The sequence below is a fragment of the Chiloscyllium plagiosum genome, chromosome 7 (assembly GCF_004010195.1).
Source record: "Chiloscyllium plagiosum isolate BGI_BamShark_2017 chromosome 7, ASM401019v2, whole genome shotgun sequence".
Lineage (NCBI taxonomy): Eukaryota > Metazoa > Chordata > Chondrichthyes > Orectolobiformes > Hemiscylliidae > Chiloscyllium > Chiloscyllium plagiosum.
Window position 1 is genome coordinate 19,309,515 of NC_057716.1, and position 22,692 is coordinate 19,332,206.

A 22,692-nucleotide genomic window follows, 5' to 3' on the forward strand; every position below is an offset into this window, starting at 1 on the left:
AATGCAGCACCTTGCATTTTTCAAAATTAAACTCCATCTGCCACTCCTCAGCCCATTGACTTATCTGGTCAAGATGCTGTTGTAATCCAAGGTAACCTTCTTTGCTGTCCGCTGCACCTCCAATATTGATTTTGTTTTGGTGGATGGCAGACTACTCACATCTATTTCCAGTTGTAAATATGATTCAATTGTTTTATCAAACCATGCATCTGTATCTGAATGTTCATTTTCACAATTTTCTTATATACACCCACTTTGGTGTCTGAATGCACACTTACTTTTAGAGGAGGATTTTGTTAATTTTGTCTCTCAACGGATGGATTTTTAAAAAAATGTTTAACAAAACACCTGACATTACAGCTTCCTTGCTGTGGGAAACCCTGAAGGCATTCATTGGGGGGTGAAAATAATTTCTTTTGCAGCACATAAGAATAGACTTAGGACAGAGAAATTGGCGTGGTTAGCACAACGTCTGTCTCAACTGGACTCTCTTATGCAATCTCTAACTCTTCAGAAGTATATAAAGAATGCATATCCCTACAGGCCAATGATGTTGTAATGTCACAATACATCACCAAGCTTTAGGTCTAAATTTTATGAACAAAGAGATAAATTGTTGGCACATCAGTTGTGCCAAATGTCCTCATCTCAATTAATCCCACAAATTAAGGCTAATTTAGGTGTCACGTCAGACCCATTAGAAATCAACAAGACTTTTAAGTAATTTTACATTTCACTTTATTCATCTGCATGTTCTTCTCATACAGCAGATTTTGAGAACTTTTTTGATAAGATTAACGTTCCTTCTATTGATCAAAATGTGGCAAAGGAATTGGAACAACCAATCACATCAATAGAACTTGAGGCTGCAGCTAAATCACTAAAAGTGGTAAAAGCCCTGGACCTGATGGTTTTCTGGCCAAATTTTTATAAAACATTTTGGAACAAGCTGGCTCTGCTTTTGGTAGATGTGTTTGTTGAAGTATTTAATTCTGGCTGTCTTGTTATTGGGCAGTAAACATTAGCAATTTGAACTGTTGGTCCAAGAGAACCTTGATGCTCTCCCAATTTGGTTGACTATTCAGGCAAATTCCACCCATCCACCTTGAAGGCTTTATTGCATTCACCTATCCTTTCTTCAGCCTCTATTTACACCAACCATGTAATTATTTTACCCCGTCTTAAAATTTGGTTTCAATTTAGACATCACTTTGGCTTTCAGTCATTTTCTGCTAAGGTGCCATTGGTGGCAAATCATACTTCTCCCCCATCTTTAGTGGACTGTGCCTTTTTCTCATTGGGCTAACTTAGGAATAAAAACTGTTAAAGATTTATATGTTGATGGTGTTTTTGCATCTTTTCAGTAATTAGTTGATAAGTTTTCAGTTCCTAGAAGCCACTTCTTTAGATACCTCCAAGTTCAAAGTTTTGTCCATAGTTTATTTCAGGTTTTCCCCTCCCTTCCTAATGAAACTGATTTTGATGTCTTTCTAGAACGGCTTTCTTCATTAAAGGGGGCTATTTCAGCTATTTATTCAAACATTCATAAAGTATGCTCAGGTTGTCTTGATTCTATTAAAGGCAGATCTGGAAAAGATAATTCTGGGTGATGTGTGGGATGAGATTTTACAAAGGGTGCACAGACCTTCTATCTGTGCAAAACATTGTTTTATTCAAAGCAAGATTCTACACCGCGCCCACTACACCAAAGCTCGACTTGCAAACATATTTGAGGAGGTGTCTCCATCCTGTGATCGGTGCCAACAAACCCCAGCAAATTCTATGCACAGGTTCTGGCTTTGCCTATTTCTCAGTAGATATTGGACTGATATTTTTGACACTTTTTTTTTCTGAGGTATCCGGTGAAAATCTTACTCCTAATGCTATTACTGCTTTGTTTGGGTCGTCACCCTCTTCCTAATCCTTCTTCCTCTAAAAAAGACACGATAACATTCACTACCCTTTTGGCCAGAAGATTGATACTGTTAAAATGGAAATCCCTAATTCTGCCTACTCATACACACTGGCTTAGAGATGTGCTATACTTCCTTAAATTAGAAAAGAGTAGATTGTCCTTATCTGGCTCCTCTAACAAATTTACAAAAATCTTGAACCCTTTTCTTTCATATGTTAAGTATTAAAAATCATACAACACCAGGTTATAGTCCAACAGGTTTATTTGGAAGCACTAGCTTTCAGAGTTCTGTTCCTTCATCAGGTGGTTATGGAGTATAAGATGAAGGAACAGCGCTCTGAAAGCTAGTGTTTCCAAATAAACCTGTTGGACTATAACCTGGTGTTGTGTGATTTTTAACTTTGTAGACCCCAGTCCAACACTGGCTCCTCCAAATATGTTAAGGATTAGATTAGATTAGATTAGATTACTTAGTGTGGAAACAGGCCCTTCGGCCCAACAAGTCCACACCGACCCGCCGAAGCGTAACCCACCCAGACCCATTCCCCTATATTTACCCCTTCATCTAACACTACGGGCAATTTAGCATGGCCAATTTGCCTAACCTGCACATTTTTTGGATTGTGGGAGGAAACCGGAGCACCCGGAGGAAACCCACGCAGACACGGGGAGAACGTGCAAACTCCACACAGTCAGTCGCCTGAGGCGGGAATTGAACCCGGGTCTCTGGCGCTGTGAGGCAACAGTACTAACCACTGTGCCACCGTGCCGCCCACAATCAAAGGAAACCCATGCAGACACTGGGAGAATGTGCAAACTCCACAAAGACAGTTGCCCAAGGCTGGAATTGAACCTGGGACCCTGGCAGTATAAGGCAGCAGTGCTAACCACTGAGCTACCATGCTTGTCTTTTTAACTGTTCCAACTGAGATATCTTCTGTTGTGGCAGTTTTTTGTTGTTGTTTCTTTTTATTTTTTTTTGCTAATGCAGTTATCTTACTGCTGGTCTACATTCTTATGGCTTTATGCTTTGTATATGTTTTTATTTATTAGGGTTATTTGTCTTTTTTTTGTGTATTTTGGTGGGGTCTGTGCTATGGGGTTTTACATACAATTGTTTATTGCTTGTGATTGTACCTTGCTCTGCTGTCATTTATTTTGGACAAAAATCAATAAAATGATTTTAAAAGGATAAAAACATAAAATGATGGTTGCATCATTGTTTGTAAAGCTTAATGCTGCAAGTGTTGACAAAGAACCAACTGCTGAATTGTACATCTCTTCAATACAAATGAGTAAACATTTACACTGCTAGATACGGAGCTTGACTGGTCCTTTGTGTGAAATAATATCTTCCCAAAAAACTTTTGATCAGATACTTGGTGTTCCTGCACTTCTCTGGGCTTCCTGTTTCAAGACACCCTTGATTTTACTTATATTCATTGTACTTCCAATAGGTTACAGAGTTACATTGAGCTTATTCTTCCTGGGCTCTTATCCCACAAGAGATAACAAATGTTAAATACTATGGATGCTGGAAATCTAAAACAAAATGCTGAAAATAATCAGGTCTGGCAGCATCTGTGGAGAGAGAAACAGAATTCATGTTTGTCTGATGACTTTTGACATCATCCCCCTGAAATGCAAACTGTTTCTCGCTCTAAATTTACTTCCTATTCAACAAGCAATGAGCTGCCCGAATTGCTCCCAGGACTAGCTTCTTTGATACTGATAGAATTGTAGAAGGGTTACGGCTCAGAATGAGGCCACTTAGTACTTTGTCTGTGATGGTCCTCTGTAAAAACAAATTAGCTGGTCCCTCATCCTCACCTTTTCCCATTTGGCCTAAGAGTTTTTTTCAATTATTTTTCTGCAATCCACTGATTGTAATATGGAGGCTGTCTGCAAGTGAGTCCATGACTTCGCTTTAGATTAGTGCTGGTGAATCTAGCAAAAATGCCCTCAGCCTTTCTTTTTGACGCTTGTCAATGCTAGTTTCTGTTTTAGTATATTCAGACGAAATGGAATTGTGCTCCTGCCTTTGCTGACAGCTCATTCGCCTTCAGTGAATATGTGCTATTTCTAGGACTGTTGTAGTGAAGCTATTAACTCCCAGTATAATCCTCTGATTAAACTGGGCTCCTTGCTCTGATCACAAAGTGCAGCCCAGACTGCCTTCAGTAAATCAAGTCCCTGGTGATGGGTGGAAACAGAAGACCGTGTGAGGAATACTAAATGGTAGAAACTTTCCTGTTTATCTGTGCTGGAGGATGCTATTTTTCTTTCATCAGTACTGGGGATCTGCGACACAATTGTCCTTTCTCAGCTGGTAGGAAATATACTTGTTAAAGAATGGCATCTTATTCAGCTTGTGAGAGGCTTGCACCACAACCTGTGTTCAGCATTTAACAAGCTTATAGCTTTATTATTGATCTCAAACTGTCACTCTTTACAGTGTTGTTAAAATCCTCATTTCATGTGTACTAGATGGATTGTAAATTGGAATAAGTTTCTGCATCGGATGCTGTAATTTCTGCTGAGCAAAATACTTCTGAATATGTTGGGAAACACATGCTGGCATATTGATTGGTTTTTCTAACTAGTTCTTGTGCCCTTGAAGCTTTATTCACAGTTTGCCTATTTTCTTCTGTCAATAAAACCACATTTCTTTTGGGGAGTTTAACTGATGTTTTCTTAATTATTTTGTCAATATAACACACCACTTCCCCTTTTTTGCTAAATTATATTCTGCTTTGACTTCTTCATGATTGTAGCAGACTGTTATTCAACCTGTCAAAAAGGAGCTTGAAACTAACATTATTTTCCTCTCTGCAGCCTCCCAAAGTGAAATGTTTGACCAGAATTTGGCACCCCAATATTACTGAGACTGGCGAAATCTGTTTAAGGTATTGCATTTGTTCTCAAGTTTTGATTGATTGATTAAAACAGGTTGCATTTAAGGCATATGTTTGGAGATGGCTTATAAATCTAATGTGTGATCTTCTGACAACATTTCTGGGTGGCTACTCTGATATTCAACTCAAAACGTTAACTCTGATTCTAATCTCCACTGATGCTTCCAGAACTTTCTTCCACCTCTCCTCAGCACTTCACTGAGACTCCCTTATGCCTATATACTCCTAGTGATGCTGATGGGGCTACAGAACTGCCACCCAGTCCAATTAACTGGCAACTGTCTGAGACAGGATTTCCTGCCAAGAAAGGGACATGTGTCTCGTCTTAATTAACACTGCTTGCAGCATTACATTACTGTGGGACAGCCATCAAGAATATGGACAGATGTTTCTACTAGGAGCAGGGAGGCTTCTAGAACCCATTCAGATTCAGCCCAGTATTTTTCTTGATGCTGGCAGCTGTCAAAGGCTGTTAGATTGATTCACTGTCACTAGTTTGAACACCAGTGTTTCGAGAGAGGATGATGGTTAATGCTTCAAGTTTCTAATGCTTTGGGTTGGAAAGGCCTTCTTTGCCATAAAAAACAATGCAGTGCTCGGCACCATCTGGTGAGTGTTCAAAGTATGAATGGAAGTTTTGAACACTTCCAGTTTTCTTTAATTGATGTTAAATCTTTCTGATTAAGATCATTGAAACTAAATAGTTCTGTACTGGCATTGGAGATAGTCGAGAGAAGGTTTACTAGATTGATTCCAACTATGGAGGAATTTTCTTCTGAGGAGAGATTAAGTAGATTGGGCTGTACTCATTGGAGTTTAAAAGAATGTGAGGAGACCTTATTGAAAGTTATCCTTGATAGGGTAGATGCAAAAATGTTGTTGCCCATTATGGAAGAGTATCAGACCAGACAGCATAATCTTAGAATAAGGATCACCCATTAAAGACTGAGATAAGGGTTTTTTTTCTGACGGTAATTAAACTTTGGAATTCTTTACTACAGATAGTTGCTGAGGCTGGGCCATTAAGTATATTCAAGGCTGGGGCAAAATCTGTAATCCGTAATGGAATCAAGGGTTATGGGGAAAAGTGGAGTTGAGGATTATCAGATCTGTCATGATCACGTTGAATGGTTGAGCAGAGTCAATGGGCAAAGTAGCCCACTGCTCCTACATCTTATGGTCTTAAGTATTCGCACTGCTGATTTCTTACCATGTTATTTGGAGTATTATGCATTTCAATTGCCTCTAATCCTAAAGAATAGTGGAGGTCAGGTCATTGAATAAATCCAAAGTTAAGACACAATTTTAATGTGCAAGGGAGTGAAATATTATAGAGGGCTGCCAAGAAAGTGGTGTTAAAGTCATATTTTTTTAATGGTGGCTGAGTTGTTAGCACTGCTGCCTCACAGCGCCAGGGACCAGGGCTCCATTCCAGCCTCTGGTGACTGTGTATGTGTGAAGTTTGCATGTTCTCTTAGTATCTGCATGGGTTTCCTCCAGGTACGCTAGTTTCTTCCCTTAGTCTAAAGATGTGCAGGCTAGATGAATTGGTTATGGCAAATTGCCCACTGTGTTCAGGGATGTGTAGGTTAGATGCATTAGTCAGGGGAAATTTAGAGTAATAGAATGGGGAAGGGTCTGGGTGGGATACTCTTCGGGCAGTTGGTGTGGATTTGGGCTAAATGACCTGTTTCCATACTGTAGGGATGCTATGATTCAATACAGGAATGATTTTACTGTATGATGAAGTAGTTTGAGGGGGTGAATTGCTTTCTGTTGTTCCAGTTCCTATGTTTTATTTTCTTACATCCTCCTGTCTTTTTTGCAATGTAAGAAATAGGACAGCTAATTTGGACACAGCATGCTCCCACAAGTGCATTGAGATAAACAACCAATTCAATTGTTTTAGTAATGTTGGTTGAAGAATAAACATGGGACTACTGAGGAATGATACAGGACAATTGGCACTATCTGTTTTTAAGTTGTGCAAATAAAGCATATCATTGGCTAAAGGTGACCAAAGAGATTTGGGCATATACAATTGTGTCCAGAGTACATTTGAAATACATGTAGTCCAAAATGTGTACAGAACAACCTCCGGTTATCCGAATGTCTGATTATCCGAACAAAATCTCGAGGTCCCGATGCTTGGCTAAACTGGGTTATCTAAAGACTCGATTATCCGAACATTCGATTATCATCCGAACAAAATACTCCCTGCCTATATCGTTCGAATAATCGAGGTTGCCTTGCACGTCAAATCTGTTCTGGGTGCCTACAGTCTGACTGGGTAGATAACCCAACTATCAAATGGTGAATCTGGTATAAGTAGTATTACCAAATCCAAATTTCAGAGACAGTTTTGAAAAAGTAAAGCTAGATAAATTATACAGTAATAAACTTAAAGGATGCATTGAGGCTTCTTTACCAAATGTTTGGAAAACAAGTTTAATCATTGGGATGTGTAACTAACTGTTTCAAGGCAAAACTTCAATATGGTCAGTCATTTTCAGAGTTTTTTATGTTGGCAATCTCACCATTAGTGGTGAATCACCATTACTGCCCTGTCTTCTGCAATCCTATCTTGTGTTTTACAGCTTGCTGAGGGAACACTCTATTGATGGCACAGGCTGGGCTCCAACCAGAACTCTAAAGGTAATTCCTTTCAGAAAATAAAAATAAAAATTCTCTTCCCTCTCTCTTTCCCTTCCTGTCCTGTGAAATATCAGAAGATTGAACAGCTCGATGTGCTTTGAGTATTCAGTAATAAAAATAACATTAGATTGCTGTGTGGTTTCCATGCTATCTCTGTTACCCTTAATGCTGCCATCTCAAAGAGCACCTGTCTGGGATTTTGAAGCAGACTTCGTGAGAAATATTTGCAGTAGGTCTAGCACCAGGATTACAGAATTGGGCATCAATGAGCTGCACAGAATTATAAGCAGCAAGCCCACTCCCTTCCAAAATAAATTGCATCTCTCACCCGGAATATAACTGGCCTAGTGGTCTCCCACCAGATGGAATCTATTCCATCCTGGACTAAAACCTAGACAGCAGCATCAACTGAGATTAGAGTGAATCCTATTGCTCAATAAACCACTTTGACATTTCTGACAAAGTTTCATGTGTAAGAGGTTAAACTAAAGTAAAAGCCACAGTAATGCTGGATAGAATGTGGGACAAAGCAAAATAAAAATCTCAGTGCAAGAGGGGTAATATTGGACTTGTGGGAGAGGTTGAGTGGAATCAGCCATAGTCATTGATCCAGTGAAGAAACCAACTGCAGCCTGTCATATTGGCCATTGAGAGCGAAATGGAGAGATCAAAGAATAGTGAATGCTGCTTAAAATTTACAAAATTAAGTTTAGGCAGGTAAATGAAATAGGAGAAAGTGAGGACTGCAGATGCTGGAGATCAGAGTTGCGAATGTGGCGCTGGAAAAGCACAGCAAGTCAGACAGCATCCGAGGAGCAGGAGAATCTGTTTCGGGCATAAGCCCTTCATCAGGAATGAGGCTTGTAGGCTGGGGCTGAGAGATAAATGGGAGGAGGTAGAGGTTGTGGGAAAGGTAGCTGAGAATGCGGTAGGTAGATGAAGGTGAGGGAGAAGGTGATAGGTTGGAGAGGAGGGTGGAGCAGATAGATGAGAAAGGTGATAGACAGGTCAGGAGGACGGTGCTGGGACGGAGAGTGGGATAATGTGGCGGGAGGAAGGGAAATGAGGAAACTAGTGAAATCCACATTGATCCAGTGCGGTTGCAGGGTCCCAAGGCAGAATATGAAGCGTTCTTCCTCCAGGCATCGGGTGGTTAATGTTTGGCGATGGAGGAGGCCCAGGACCTGCATGTCCTTGACTGAGTGGGAGGGGAAGTTGAAGTGTTCAGCCACAGGGCAGTGGGTTTGGTTGGTGTGGGTGTCCCAGAGATGTTCTCTGAAATGATCCCCAAGTAGGCATCCTGTCTCCTCAATATAGAGCAGACCACAGTAGGTGAAATTGGTGGAAATACAGGTAACTTTCTGTCAGATGTTGAAGGATCCTTTGGAGCCTTGAACGGAGATGAGGAGAGTGGTGTGGGTGCAAGTTTTGCACTTCCAGTGGTGGCAGGGGAAAGTGCTGGGAGTGGAGTGTGGGCTGGTGCGGGGGTGGGGGACATGGATCTGACGAGGGAATCACAAAGTGAATGGTCTCTGGAAAGCTGATGGGGGCGGGGAGGGAAAAATATGTCTGGTGGTGGGGTCCATTTGTAGGTGTCGGAAGTGGAAGGGGATGATGCGATGTCTATAGAGGTTGATGGGGTGGAAGGTGAGGATCAATGGGGGGTTCTATCCTTGTGGCATTGGGAGAGGTGTGTTTCAAGGGCAGAAGTGTGGAAAGCGGAGGAGATACGCTGGAGGGCATCGTTGACCACGTGGGAGGGGAAATTGCGATCTTGGAAGAAGGAAGCCATCTGGCATTTTCTAAGGTGGAATTAGTTATCCTGGGCACAGATGCAGTGTATGCGGAGGAATTGGGAATAAGGCATGACGTTTTTACAGGAGGTGGGTGGGAGGAGGTGTAGTCCAGGTAGCTGTGGGAGTAGGTGGGCTTGTAGTATGTCTGTGGTTAATCGTCGCCGGAGATGTCCAGGTGAATTTGAGGTCGGGGTGAAAGGTGTTGGTGAAATTGATGAAGTGGCAACCTCCTCGTGGGAGCATGAGGTAGCACCGATGCTGTTATCAATGTAGTGGAGGAACAGGTGGGGGGGGGGTGTTAGTGTAACTGCGGAAGTTGAACTGTTCCACATACCCGACAAAGAGGCAGGCATAGCTGAGTCCCATGCGGATGCCCATGGCTACCCCTTTGGTTTGAAGGAATTGGGCGGACTAGAAGGAGAAGTTGTTAAGGGTGAGGACCAGTTCAGCCAGGCGGATGGGGGTGTCAGTGGAAGGGTACTAGTTGGGACGGCGTGAGAGGAAGAAACTGAGGGCTTGGAGGCCTTTGCTTGGAGCTACCTTCCCCACAACCCCACCCGCCTCCCACTTATCTCTCAGCCCCCCGGCCCACAAGCCTTACTCTTGAAGGGCTTATGCCTGAAACGTTGATTCGCTGCTCCTCCGATGCTGCCTGACCTGTGCTTTTCCAGCACCCCACTCTTGAGGTAAATGAAATATACATGTATTTGGAAAGGCAAGGACTAATTAGGGATAGTCAATATGGCTTTGTATATGGAAAATAATCTCTCTAACTTGATTGAGTTTTTTGAAGAAGTAACAAAGACGATTGATGAGGGCAGTGGTAGATGTGATCTACATGGACTTCAGTAAGGCATTTGACAAGGTTCCTCATGCTAGACTGGTTAACAATATAGAATATACAGTTAACTAGCCATCTGGATACACAGCCAGCTCAAAGGTAGAAGACAGAGGTTGGTGGTGGAGGTTTGCTTTTTAGACTAGCCGCCTTTGGCGGTGTGCAGCAAGATTTGGTGCTGGGTCCACTACTTTTCGTCATTTATATAAATGATTGAATGTGAACATAGGAGATATAGTTAGTAAGTTTGCAGATGACACCAAAATTGGAGGTGTTGTGGATAGTGAAGAAGGTCACCTGAGTAGAACAGAATCTTGATCAGGTGGGCCAATGGGCTGAAAATTGGCAGATGGAATTTAATTTAGATAAATGTGAGATGCTGCATTTTGGAAAGGCAAATCTGAGCAGGACTTGTACACTTGATGGTAAGGTCCTGAAATGTGTTGCTGAACAGAGACCTTGTAGTGCAGGAATATAGTTCGTTGAAAGTGGAGTCAAAGGGAGATAGGATAGTGAATGTGTTTGATATGCTTGCCTTTACTGGTCAGTGCAGTAAGTATAGTTGTTAGGAGGTCATGTTGCACTGTACAGGACTTTGGAGTTAGGCTACTTTTGAAATGCTGCATTCAATTCTGGTCTCCCTACTATAGGAAGGATGTTGTGAAACTTGAAAGGGTTGAGAAAAGAGTTACGAGGATTGGAAGGTTTGAGCTATACTAAGAGGCCGAATACGCTGGGGCTGTTTTCCCTGGAACGTCAGAAGCTGAAGGGTGACCTTATAGAGATTTATAAAAATCATTAGGGACATGGATAGAGTAAATAGACAAGGTCTTTTCCCCTGGGGCGTGGGAGTCCAAAGCTAAAGGGCAGAGATTTAAGGTGAGAGTAAAAAGATTTAAAGGGACTTAAGGGGCAATGTTTTTGTGCAGAGGATGGTGCGTGTATGGAATGAGCTGCCAGAAAAGGCAGTGGAGGCTGTTACAACTACAAAATTTAAAAGGCATCTGGATGGGTATATGAATAAGAAGGGTTTGGAGGGATATGGGCCAAGTGCTGGCAAATTGAACTAAATTAATTTAGGATATCTGGTTGGCACGGACAAGTTGGACTGAAGAGTCTGCTTCAATGACTCTTATATCTCCATAAATTATTAAACTTGGATCGTAAATAACAGAAATATGCAGTGCATAAAATGCCTTGGGGATGGACCTGAACATCACTGCAAACTCATTGTCTTTCACTGCCTGTGCCTTCTTATAGACAGTCTTCTGATGCCTTCTGCAGCTGTGTTATTAGGGTTACCAAGTCACACTATCAAAGTTGCTATTGCAAATGAAATGATAAACTTTTCAATATGGGCACTTACAGTTTCTGTATTTTCCATTCCCACTGCTGGACATATTAAATGAAAACCATATTAGCGCTAGGATGTGAACTTCTGTAGTGTGGTGTGAAATGGCGTTTTTTACCTTTGTGAATAACCCATGAAACCTGAATCTGTCCTGAGAGCACAGAGTGGACATCTTTGTCACAAGGAATGAGACCATCTTTTCAACTACACCATGCCCATCCTGCTAACTCAAACCTTCCCTTCCTGACCTAGCACCAAATCATGTCTTTCTCTGATTTCTCTCATTTCTAATCACACCACCTTCATCTCATCTGAGACCCAATACCCACCATTAATCTGTTGACTATATAGGTTCCTCACCTATACTCCTACTTCCATGCCTGCAAACTAAAGGTTTGTGGGTCCTTCTTGAACATTCTGCCTGTACCTTAATTAAAAACATCTGCCCATGAAGACAGTCACCCAATTCCCAGCCTCCCTTTTCTCTCTCATGCCATTGAACAATTCATTGCCTTCCAAATCTGTGCTTTATTCCTGCTGCCCGACAGTCAGATTTCTAACCCTGCTCCTGCACTGAATAAGTCTGATTCAACAAATAACATTCTCTGTGACTCGTATGATAGTAAAATGTACCTCAGATCCTGCTTGCCCTGTTCGCAGCCTTTGAGAAGACCGGCTAACCAAGTTCTTCCAATTGTACCTTGTCAATTGTTGAACTCTGTGGGGTCATCCTCACTGATTTCACTCCTACCTATCCGTCGTAGCTTGACTATTTGTAATTGCTGCTTTTCTTGTTCCTGAATCGTTACCTCCGGAATTCTGCTTGGAGTCTTCCTCTCCTACAATTTGTCACTTTGGCAGCTTCCCTACTGAGGATTCACAGGAACAGGAACATAAACAGGAACAGTGCCTATATTATACACCACTTGAATACACCGATGGTTTATCCACTGTTATCATCAGTAAACTCAGTGCAGTCCGAAAAATTGCTTAGTAGCGAATATCAACTTGTGTGATTTTTTTTTGAACATTTATGCTCTGCACTGAGCTGGCATACTAGTGTAGTCTTTGCTGTTCTGGAAGATTTCACATAGCAGATGCAAAGCACATGGGCGGCTGGTTGTTCACTTCTTTTTCAAATTGTCATGGAGCAGAGCCATAATGAGCTGCAATTAGATTGCATGTCAAACAACTCATACAAAGTGGGCCAAACAGATTGTAACATCTGCTGTGATATGTGATCCAGTGCTTGGAATAGCTACACCGCATTCTGTTTCAGATGCTGGCATGTGCAATTTATAGGATCATTGGGAAATAGTTCACCCCTTTTAAAAGTTTTTCTTTGTTGAGAAATAATCCTTATCACATCTTCTGCTAATAAGCTTGCATAAACTTTCAGTTTAAGTAATCCTTTCCAACTCTCATTAGTCCTAAACATGGTCACTTCCACCTCTCCTAACCAGTGCACGCACTCCTGTCTACTCAGTGCTCCATGAACCCATCACTCCCGCCTCTTCATGAGCTTTTTATTCCGTTTGCTTATTGGTATGACAGTAATATATACTAACATTATTATGAGAGGTGTTCCTATTGCATATCAGTATGCAAAATAATATATTCAAGTATTGGGGAATTTGCACATGCAAATTGCATCCATCAAAAATAATGTTTTTGCAGTCTTCTGTGCTATTCTTAAAGTGCCTAAATTCTGTCCCACCCAGAAATCTCAATGCTCATGATTGAATTAGTAACATGGCTTCCACTAATAGCAGGACAGTAGCAGGGTAGCATAGTGACTCTCAACGCCAGGACTCTGGTTCAGTTCCAGTCTCAAGCGACTGTATGTGTGGAGTTTGCACATTCTCCTTGTGTCTGTGTGGGTTTCCTCTGTGTGCTCTGGTTTCCTCCCACAATCCAAAGATGTGCAGGTTAGGTGGATTGGTCATGCTAAATTGCCCGTACTGTCCAGGGATGTGGAGGCTAGGTGCGTTAGCCATGGGAAGTACAAGGTTACAAGGATAGGGTGGGGAGGTGGGTCTGGTTAGGATGCTCTTAGGATGGTTAGTATGGACTCGATAGGCTGAATGGCCTGCTTCCACACTGTAGAATTTCTATGATTTTAAGGGGGCTTTGAAAATTAAGCATTTTTGAGACATCAACAACATGCTCCTTTTCCAACAAAGTTTTTAAGAAACTGACTAGTAAATGCTTCTGTAAAGTTACTTGGAGATAATGAATTAGTCATTGAGTTTGATAAGTAAAACGTACCTCGTCATCCTGCTTGCCCTGTTCGCAGCTCTTTGAGAAGACCGTCTAACCGAGTTCTTCCAACGTATTTTGTCAATTGTTAAACTCTGGGGGGGTATCCTCACTGATTTCACTCCTACCTTTCAGCTCTGTATTTGTACCTGGCAACTGTTCTTAAGCATCTCAAGGAATATTTTTACTTCAAAACAAAATTGAAAATATTGCCATTTAATGCAAGTTTATGGAAGAATTTACATAGCCAAATGAGTTGAGTGGAAACCTGAGCAAAACAGAACCATCCTGAAAACCAACATTATTTTGAGTACAGCCACCAATTGCACCTGAAACAGATTCTTACCCACATACTTTTGAAGTACTACAGAAAATGCTGAGCAATTCAGTAAATACTGTGAAAAAGAAAAGTCAGTTTAATCTTTTTAGATGCAGGCCTTTTACCTATTCTCTTTAAAAGTATTGATCTATAATGTTTATTAGACTGACTTTTATTGCCAGGATTTGCCGCATATGTATTTTACCTTGTGTTTTTATTTTAATTTGTGGTGGTGCAATTAAGGCATTGTAACTTGTCAGACCAGCAATAGCTTCACCTCTATTTGTTGCTTTTGTCAAACGGCCTAATTTATAAAATTCTAAATCAAATTTCCACTCAGCCTATTCTGGTGTAGGTATAGAAACTAACTCCTTAAAACTCTCTTGTATCAAACCCTAGTTTGAATGAATTTGCCTCCTTGTTCTGTCAGTGATTCTGCAGTTTCACTGGCTGTCTCGAAGGTGTGTCGACTTCATCTTTCCAAGAAAGGTAGACTGATTTATTCAAAAATGCAGTTCCCATGTGAATGTGGATTTGGAGTATCCATCCTATTTTACCCAACTTTAAATGGATAGAAGGCAGATGAACTTTGTCACATCACAGGGTAAACCCTCCTGTTTTGAAATGTTTGGTGTAGCTAAAAGTGGTTTGGTGGTTAATATTGATTTCAAATGGTTGAATGCCTCCTAGCATTGTTCTGTCCACTGAAACTTTGTGTTCTTTTTTACCAAATCGATTAACGGTGCCACTACACTGCTGAAGTTTGGAACAAACTTCCGATAGAATTCGCTGAGTCCTAAGAATCAAAGCACCTGTTTCTCCAGTTCTTTCTTTCTAGTATTGTAAGGTTTCAACATATTCACATGACCTACCCAATACCTTTTCTCCCCCCTATCTGGCATCTTTACTGGATAGTTCGCCTGACTCAACTTTTTCTCAATTTGATAGGGACCACTAAACCTGGCTTTGAAGGCATCTCCTATCACCAGTAACAGTACTAACACGTCGTCCCTCTCCAGGTGCTGTTTAGCGAACTCACCTACTCTGTTTAGTCTTTCCCTCATCTCTGATACATTATTATCTAAGTGTGAGATCTCTGACTTTGGTTCTGTCAATAGTTCTTTAATTAATTTCAAAGGATCTCTGACTTCATGCCTGAATATTAACTCAAAGTGCGTGAACAGAGTAGATTTATTTGTTGCATCTCTAATGGCAAACAATACGAATGGGATACTTTTATCCCAATCATTCGGGTAACATTGACAGTATGCTCTCAACATGGTCTTCAAGGTCTGATGCCACCTTTCTAAAGCTCCCTGGGATTTAGGATGATACGCACTGGATTTAAAGTGCTGTATACCTAAGCTATCCATAACCACCTCAAACAGCCTACAGTAAAATTTGACCCTTGGTCTGACTGAATCTCTCTGGGTAGCCCATACCATGTGAAGAAAGCTACCAACTCCTCTACCACCTTTTTTTGCCTTGATGCTCCATAGTGGAATTGCTTCCGGAAATCTGGTAGACACATCAATTATGGTTGAGAGTGTGTTGCTGGAAAAGCACAGCAGGTCAGGCAGCATCTGAGGAGCAGGACGCATCCATTATGGTTAACAAGTATTGGTTCCCACTTTTAGTTCTCATGAGCGGACCTACACAATCAATTATAACCCACATGAAAAGTTCTTCAAATGTGGAAATTGGAAACAAAGGTGCAAGTTTTATTACTGCCTGTGGCATACCTACCATTTGGCATGTATGACGTGTTTGGCAAAAGTTATCCACATCCTGGTGCAATCCAGGCCAATAAAAATGATTTTGTACCTTAGCCTGAGTCTTTTATACCCTTAGGTGACCTCCTACAGGTATTTCATGTGCTACCCGTAACACCACCTGTCTGTATGCTACCAGCAAGACAGTCTGGTGTACTTTGGCCCATTTCTCCTCCGCATTAACCTGCTGTGGTCTCCATTTCTGCTTTAGGATTTTATCTTTCGGATAATGACCATCCTGAATATTCTCTGCCTCCTTTTCAGAATACGCACATATATCTTTATTTCGTCTTGTCTTACTGTCGCAAGTCCCTGAGCCTTTCAGCACTAAACACTTCTGTCTGACCCTCTGCCTGTACAGGTTTTTCCTGCACCAATACATCAAACAGGGCATCCGCTAACTGAACCTCAACTCCTACATCTTTCTCTTTACTTTTCACTTCATGTTGTGACTTATGATAGTGAGATTTGGTTACCACACAGTCTGGGAAAATATCAGGATATTTCTGTTTTAACTCCTCTGTTCCCTGGTCTTCCTTTGGCTTCTCCACAGCAAGGGGTGTCACTCCCACCTTGGATCCTGCCAAATCATTCCCAAGAACGAATTGAATTCCTGAAATTGACACTCTGTCAATCACTCCCACTGTAATTTCCTCAGTCTTAAGTTGACACTCCAACCTGATCTTACGTAGGGGAACACTAAATTTCTGTCCATCTATCCCACAAATTACCACTCTGTCTGGTAACAGATCAGAAAAAGTGCATATTCGCTCATCCCTTACTATCAGCGACTGGTTAAATCCTGTATCTCTCAAAATTATAAATTCTTGCCCTGCTCCCCTGTTCGTTGAGTAAACCTTACCCACAGAAGCAAAATAATCTCTCGTAGAGCCTCAAAGGTGATATCTGTTTTTAAAGCACGCACCCATCTATCAAAATGATTGTTTAATTCTTTCGAACTCAACATAACTCTGACCTGGTTCCTTCATATTTCTGAACCACTGTCTATAAGCACTTAAAAATAGCCTGTTTAACCTCCTCAAAATCTCTTGACCCCTCATCTGACACCGCAGCAAATACCTCAAGCTTTGCCTACCAGTTTAATCTGAACTAGCATTACCCATAATGATCAGACCACTCCAGCTGCCTAGCCAATTTTTCAAATGAACTAAAGAAGGCTTCAACCTCTTTCTCATAAAAATGTGGCAGAGTTTTGGCATGTTTGTATATATCACTGCCTTCTCTTTTAATCTCCATCCTTAACGTTAAAAATCGCACAACAGCAGGTTATAGTCCAACAGGTTTGTTTGGAAGCACTAGCTTTCAGAGTGCTGCTCCTTCACCATGTGATTTTGGAGTATAAGATTGTAAGATATAGAATTTATAGAAAAAATTTAGTGTGACGTAATGGGAATTATATATTGAAAAAGACCTGGATTGTTTGTTAAGTCTGTCATCTTTTAGAATGGGCCTGTTGGTTTCAGTTCTTTTATATATAAATTCCGGAACTTCTTTAAAGTTACATTCTCAAGTGAACTTAACAACAGGTGCCATGTTGACCCAGGTAATGCACTGAAGGTGTGAAGTGCCCTGTGTGAGACTGTCTGTGCCCCAATGTTCAGACTGATTCTAATCTAAAACAGGGACTTACAGAATCTTATGTGGATTTAAGCTTAAAAATCTCTCAGCACCAGGTTATAGTCTAACAGGTTTATTTGGGAGTACTAGCTTTTGGAGCGCTGCTTCTTCATCAGGTGGTTATCAACCATCTAATGAAGGAGCAGTGCTCCAAAAGCTACTGCTTCCAAATAAACCTGTGGGACTATAACCTGGTGCTATGTGATTTTTAACATTGTACACTCCAGTCCAACACTGGCACCCACCTCCAAATCATGGATTTTTGAGCAAAATAAAATGTAATTCTGCAAATACAAATTGACCTCACAAACTTGTGTGTGTGCGCTCACGAGCGCGGTGGGGTATGAGTATGAGAGAGTATGTGTTTGTGTGTGAAGGGGTATAAGTCTGTGAGAGGGTGCCTGTGTGGCTGAGAGTGTAGGAGTGTATGTGTGAGCATATGAGAGAGGGTCTGCGTGAGTGTATAGGTCTGTAGGTGTGTGTGTGTGTGGTGCAGTGGGATCACCTGTTGTGTGACATTAACCCAAGATCCTGTTAACCTGACTTTGCTGACTAAGTCACAACTTCAAATTCAAATTCTCTCTGTCTCTCCTTTCTTCTCTCCCTTTGCTCAGCTAAGAAACTTCTCTCTCACTTTCTCTTTATTTTTTTCTCTCCCTCTCTCTGTTTATCTTCTAACTCCATTTTCCTCAATTGTAATTCAAGTTTTTCTGCCTCTACTGCACTTGTCTGTTTCCTCTGACAGACCTAAGTGTTTGAGTAATTCCCAGACAATTTCAGCTTTACTTTTGTCCATGGTTAAACCCAAATCTAATTTCTTTGCTAATTCTAAAAATATTGCCTTTTTCTTTCCTTCTAAACTAGCTTGGCAAATTTGAGAATCATCTTCAAATCCCAGAATGTCTTTAGCATTTTAAGAGCCATTTCTGTCACTTTTACTCAACCACAAGTCACTGAAATTAAACAAATTGTCTCACCTACATTTTATTTAACGATCCAGGACACTAACTTGCAAGTGTTTAAATCTACTGGGATTTTTCTTCCCGCCCAAATCGATTCAAATCTGTCTAAACCGATTCAAATCACAAACCAAGACCCAAACCATTGAAATCCTGGCCACACACCCCCCCAACTGTTACATCACGGGGTAAACCTCCTGCTTAATTTAAGCCAGTAACACAAAAGATTTATCCCATGCAGTAATCTGTAAACATTTGAGAGGCCAAGGACTACTTAGAGTGAATATTAGCAACTTTATTTCTTAAAGTATAACAGAGAATAATTAACTAACCACTATTTGCAACTCCTTCCTCTAACCTATCTTTTACTTTCCCTTCTATTATACTACTCCAATAAAACCCCCGATTTAAGATTTTATGAAAAATTCAAATTTCAAAACCAGCCAGCTTTCGAATCTTCTCTTTGCAGATTTGCTCTCCAGGTCGATGTTAAGTTTCTCTGTACAAACTCCTCCTTTCGACAGGTACCTCTCAGACAGTTCTGACTAGCAGTCTGCATCTGTTGGTCTTTTGGCAGTTCTCTGCAGCTGTTCAATTTTTTCTGGTCTTCTATCCCCAAAGCATCAGATTTTGTCATTGGCATTTAATCTTGTCAATTTACTCACTTCAAACTTGATTCGTGTTTCTTATGTTTTTTGGGGTATAATTTAAACCGATTGGCCTAATTCAAATTTGTTTTTGTCTCCAGACAGCCAACTACCCTGGTTGCTGGACCACCTGTGACATTGTATCTTATTCAGAACATTTGGTGCTGTCAGGTAGTTCTGCTCGCTTTTAACTCTCTTAAAGGTACGGTACACTCACTACAGCAAGCACTTCCAATAACTTGATTTTCTTTTTCAAAAACTGTAAAATATTTCGTAAGACAGTTTTACAGTTGCATCATGTAAAATCTACTCTGAAAAGAGTTCCTTTTGAACCGTAGAATCCTCAGGCTGTCTGCCCATATGGAAAAGCATCATCCATATATGCACACTTTGGGTGCTATACGTCATGTCAATTTCCATTTTAAACTGTATCCGGGTTGCAGTTATTCCAGTCTTCAAACTTATTGTCTCCTGACTGAATGGAGCAATGTACATGAGGCCAACAGTCAGTTTCTGCTTTGTGGTTAATCATTTCAGTGCATTGATGATTGGTAAAGGAAAGACCAATTTTAGCAACTTTTGGGAATCAACACTGGAGTTCCAAATTCTTCTTTACATCAACTACATAATGCACATTAGCTAAATCAAGCCCTTTCAGTTTATAAATGGTGCAAACATACCATCAATGACTCTCTCTTTGTGACAATCCAATAGGTCTCCAAAAACTGACTGCTTTGCAGAATCTGTTAAAATGTGACGAGTTAAGATGCTCCCCTGAACAGTGGAGGAATAACTTTCTTCATAAGCACATTGCACATTAGTTTGGTCAAGATCATCCGAGTGTGCCTGAAAAGACCTGGTATAAAGATTCAAGTATATTTATTTTGACATTCAGTATTAAAGCTGTGCTCCATACTGATGCAAGCTGCAAATGTTTGGCAAGCACCTTGCATAACCCCAAATGCTGTCTTAATAAGGTCTAAAGCACTTTTGCTAAGAGAAGTCAAGGGTGAAACCTTGAATAACCCTAGTTTATCAAACCACCTTGTACTCCTCTTCATAACAATGGAATTAATGGTATCTCCATAGTGGAAGTCAAGTATTTCTCAAAACGTAATGTGTTTTTTATTTCTTGCATTCACCTTAGGTTTCAGGTGGTTATTATTAATTGCTTAAGAAGTTGAAAATGTTTGAATTGTTTTAAAATCTCTGGAGGGCTTGCAGATACTGTATTCTGCTAACAATGGTTCCTCTCAGCTGTACCTTCACTGGGGCACCATGCTAGCTGCCACAACATCACTTGGGACATTGTAGGGTTAGAAACAATAATAAACTCCATACCTCATTGTCGCTGTAATGGTGAGCTTCCAGAAGAAAACTGCAGTTGCTCTGTTTTTTTTCAAGAAGTGTAACATAATACCTTCTGCCTAGGTTTTATTTATTACCACTGCCAGTTCACCCAGATTCTGTAGAAAATCTTGGCATTGTCACAATCTTCACAAAATCTCACCCTCAATCCCTTCAAATTATTCCAAAGTCTCCAGGTAATCTCTTATTATTTATTATCGCAGCCTAGGTATTGAGCCGAAACACTGCAATTAATTTCCATGTCTGTAATTATTAACTAATGAGCAATTCTACTTCTAGCCAGTTCTCTTAAAAAAAGATATTTCTGCTGGCTAAAGCTAATTATCAAAGCTGCATCGTCCTGTCTCACTATAATAACTGGCTTCATTATCTTTGTAATTATCATTTTTCATGTTTGCATATGAAACCACAACAATTCTGTGCTTCTGCATCTTTGGTTACTCCTTTTTTATTATCCTACTCTTTAACCACCCATCTGTCTCCCGTCAGATATTTCTCTAGATGGTTTGATTTAGGGCAAACCGGATACAAACTGGCTATGACTCCACCAGAATCTCCAGAACATGTGGCCACGTTTACCTGGGGTGATGTGAACACAAGTACCATCTGGGGCAGATCTATGTAATTCTCATTTGCAAATGACATTTGCAATCAATGGCTTTTTCATCTTTGACGGGGGAGAGGTGTGTTAACTCCACACAAACTAGGACTTTGTCCATGTTCACATTGTATAGGTGGCACTTCAGTGATAATCACGTGCACAGTTCTTAAAATGATATTTACGAGGTGTATAAAATATGAATCAGGTAAATAATTCATGTATATTTGATTAGATTACTTAGTGTGGAAACAGGCCCTTCGGCCCAACAAGTCCACACCGACCCGCCAAAGCGCACCCACCCAGACCCATTCCCCTACATTTACCCCTGCACCTAAAACTACGGGCAATTTAGCATAGCCAATTCACCTAACTTGCACATTTTTGGACTGTGGGTGGAAACCGGAGCACCCAAAGGAAACCTACGCAGACAGTGGGAGAATGTGCAAACTCCACACAGTCACCTGAGGTGGGAATTGAACCTGGGTCTCTGGTGCTGTGAGGCAGCAGTGCTAACCACTGTGCCACCGTGCCACCTATAGCAGTGTACATCTTTTGTATTCTTCCTAAGCCTGTGTAAATTGCTTGTACAGAAACTAATTGATTCATTTTATGTTTGCTTTTAGTTGTGTTTGCAGTTTTTCTGAAAATAGCAAAGGGAATTGGGGGCTGGGGCTGAATCATGTTCAGGAGATGTGTATAATTATATGTTAATTTGAGATCATCTGCTGCTGAAGTACTCCTGCTACCCTTGTTACCTCTAGATTTGACTACTCCCATGCACATTTAACTTGTCTCCTACGCCCCTGTATCTTCCTCTGATGTAATCCAAAATACCTGTGTCACAGCAAGTTACCTGTGAGACAGCAAGTCCTATTTACCCATCAGGACTGTGCTTCATGATTGTCTCCTGAATAAGCAGTGCCTCTATATTAAAAATCTCACCTTGTTTCAAAATATTTTTATGGTCCCACAACCCTCCAAGACATCTGTGCTCTCCAATTTTTCTTCAGCATGCTCAATTCTCATCCCTCCACCATTCAGCCATCAGGCCCGAAACTCTGGAATTTCCTCACCAAACTACTACAACTCTCCTTTTAAGATGCTCCTCAAGACTGACTTTCTTGACTGATGCCGTAATATCTCATTTTTGGCTCAGTATCACACTTTGATTAAATACTTCGGTGAAGTTCTTGAGCATTTTGCCATATCAGTGCAAGTTATTATGTGCAAGCTATTAAGCCTTCGATTATCGGTGAAGTCAGCTAACTTGCTAGGACTGCTTTTGGCTTATGCTCCCTTGGTTTGAAAGTCAGTTTGAAGTGTTGGACCTCCAGTGAACTGAGGAACCACGTTTTAGAGTGACCAAAGCCTGAGAAACAAGAACTGCTTGTCCTGCTGCTCAAATGAGTGAACATGACCATACTTTTCAAGCCATCAACTTTCTCATACCATCACTTTGCATGTCATACCTGAACTTCAGCAATCTGTGCATATATCCGATTCTCATGTTGCCCTTTGTCACCCTTTCCTTCATCCTCCTACTCCTTTGCTTTCCATCTCTTACACTCTGTCTCACTTCCTCCTCTTGCTTGTCCTCACAATCTTTACCATCATCTCTCCTGCCCCATCACATTCCATTTCTCTCATTCTCCTTTGCAC

The 22,692-nt window shown here is 40.9% G+C and overlaps 1 protein-coding gene across 7 annotated transcripts in view; it reads left to right on the forward strand.

The window, feature by feature from the left end:
- The window catches only part of ube2f (ubiquitin-conjugating enzyme E2F (putative)), a 121,774-nt gene that overhangs the window by 94,184 nt on the left and 4,898 nt on the right, over positions 1-22,692 (forward strand). For all 7 annotated transcript variants that reach the window (XM_043693167.1, XM_043693160.1, XM_043693161.1 and 4 more), the window contains 2 exons: positions 4,751-4,821; positions 7,428-7,485. In XM_043693167.1, the coding sequence (XP_043549102.1) occupies positions 4,751-4,821; positions 7,428-7,485 (129 nt within the window). The remainder of the gene's footprint in view (positions 1-4,750; positions 4,822-7,427; positions 7,486-22,692) is intronic.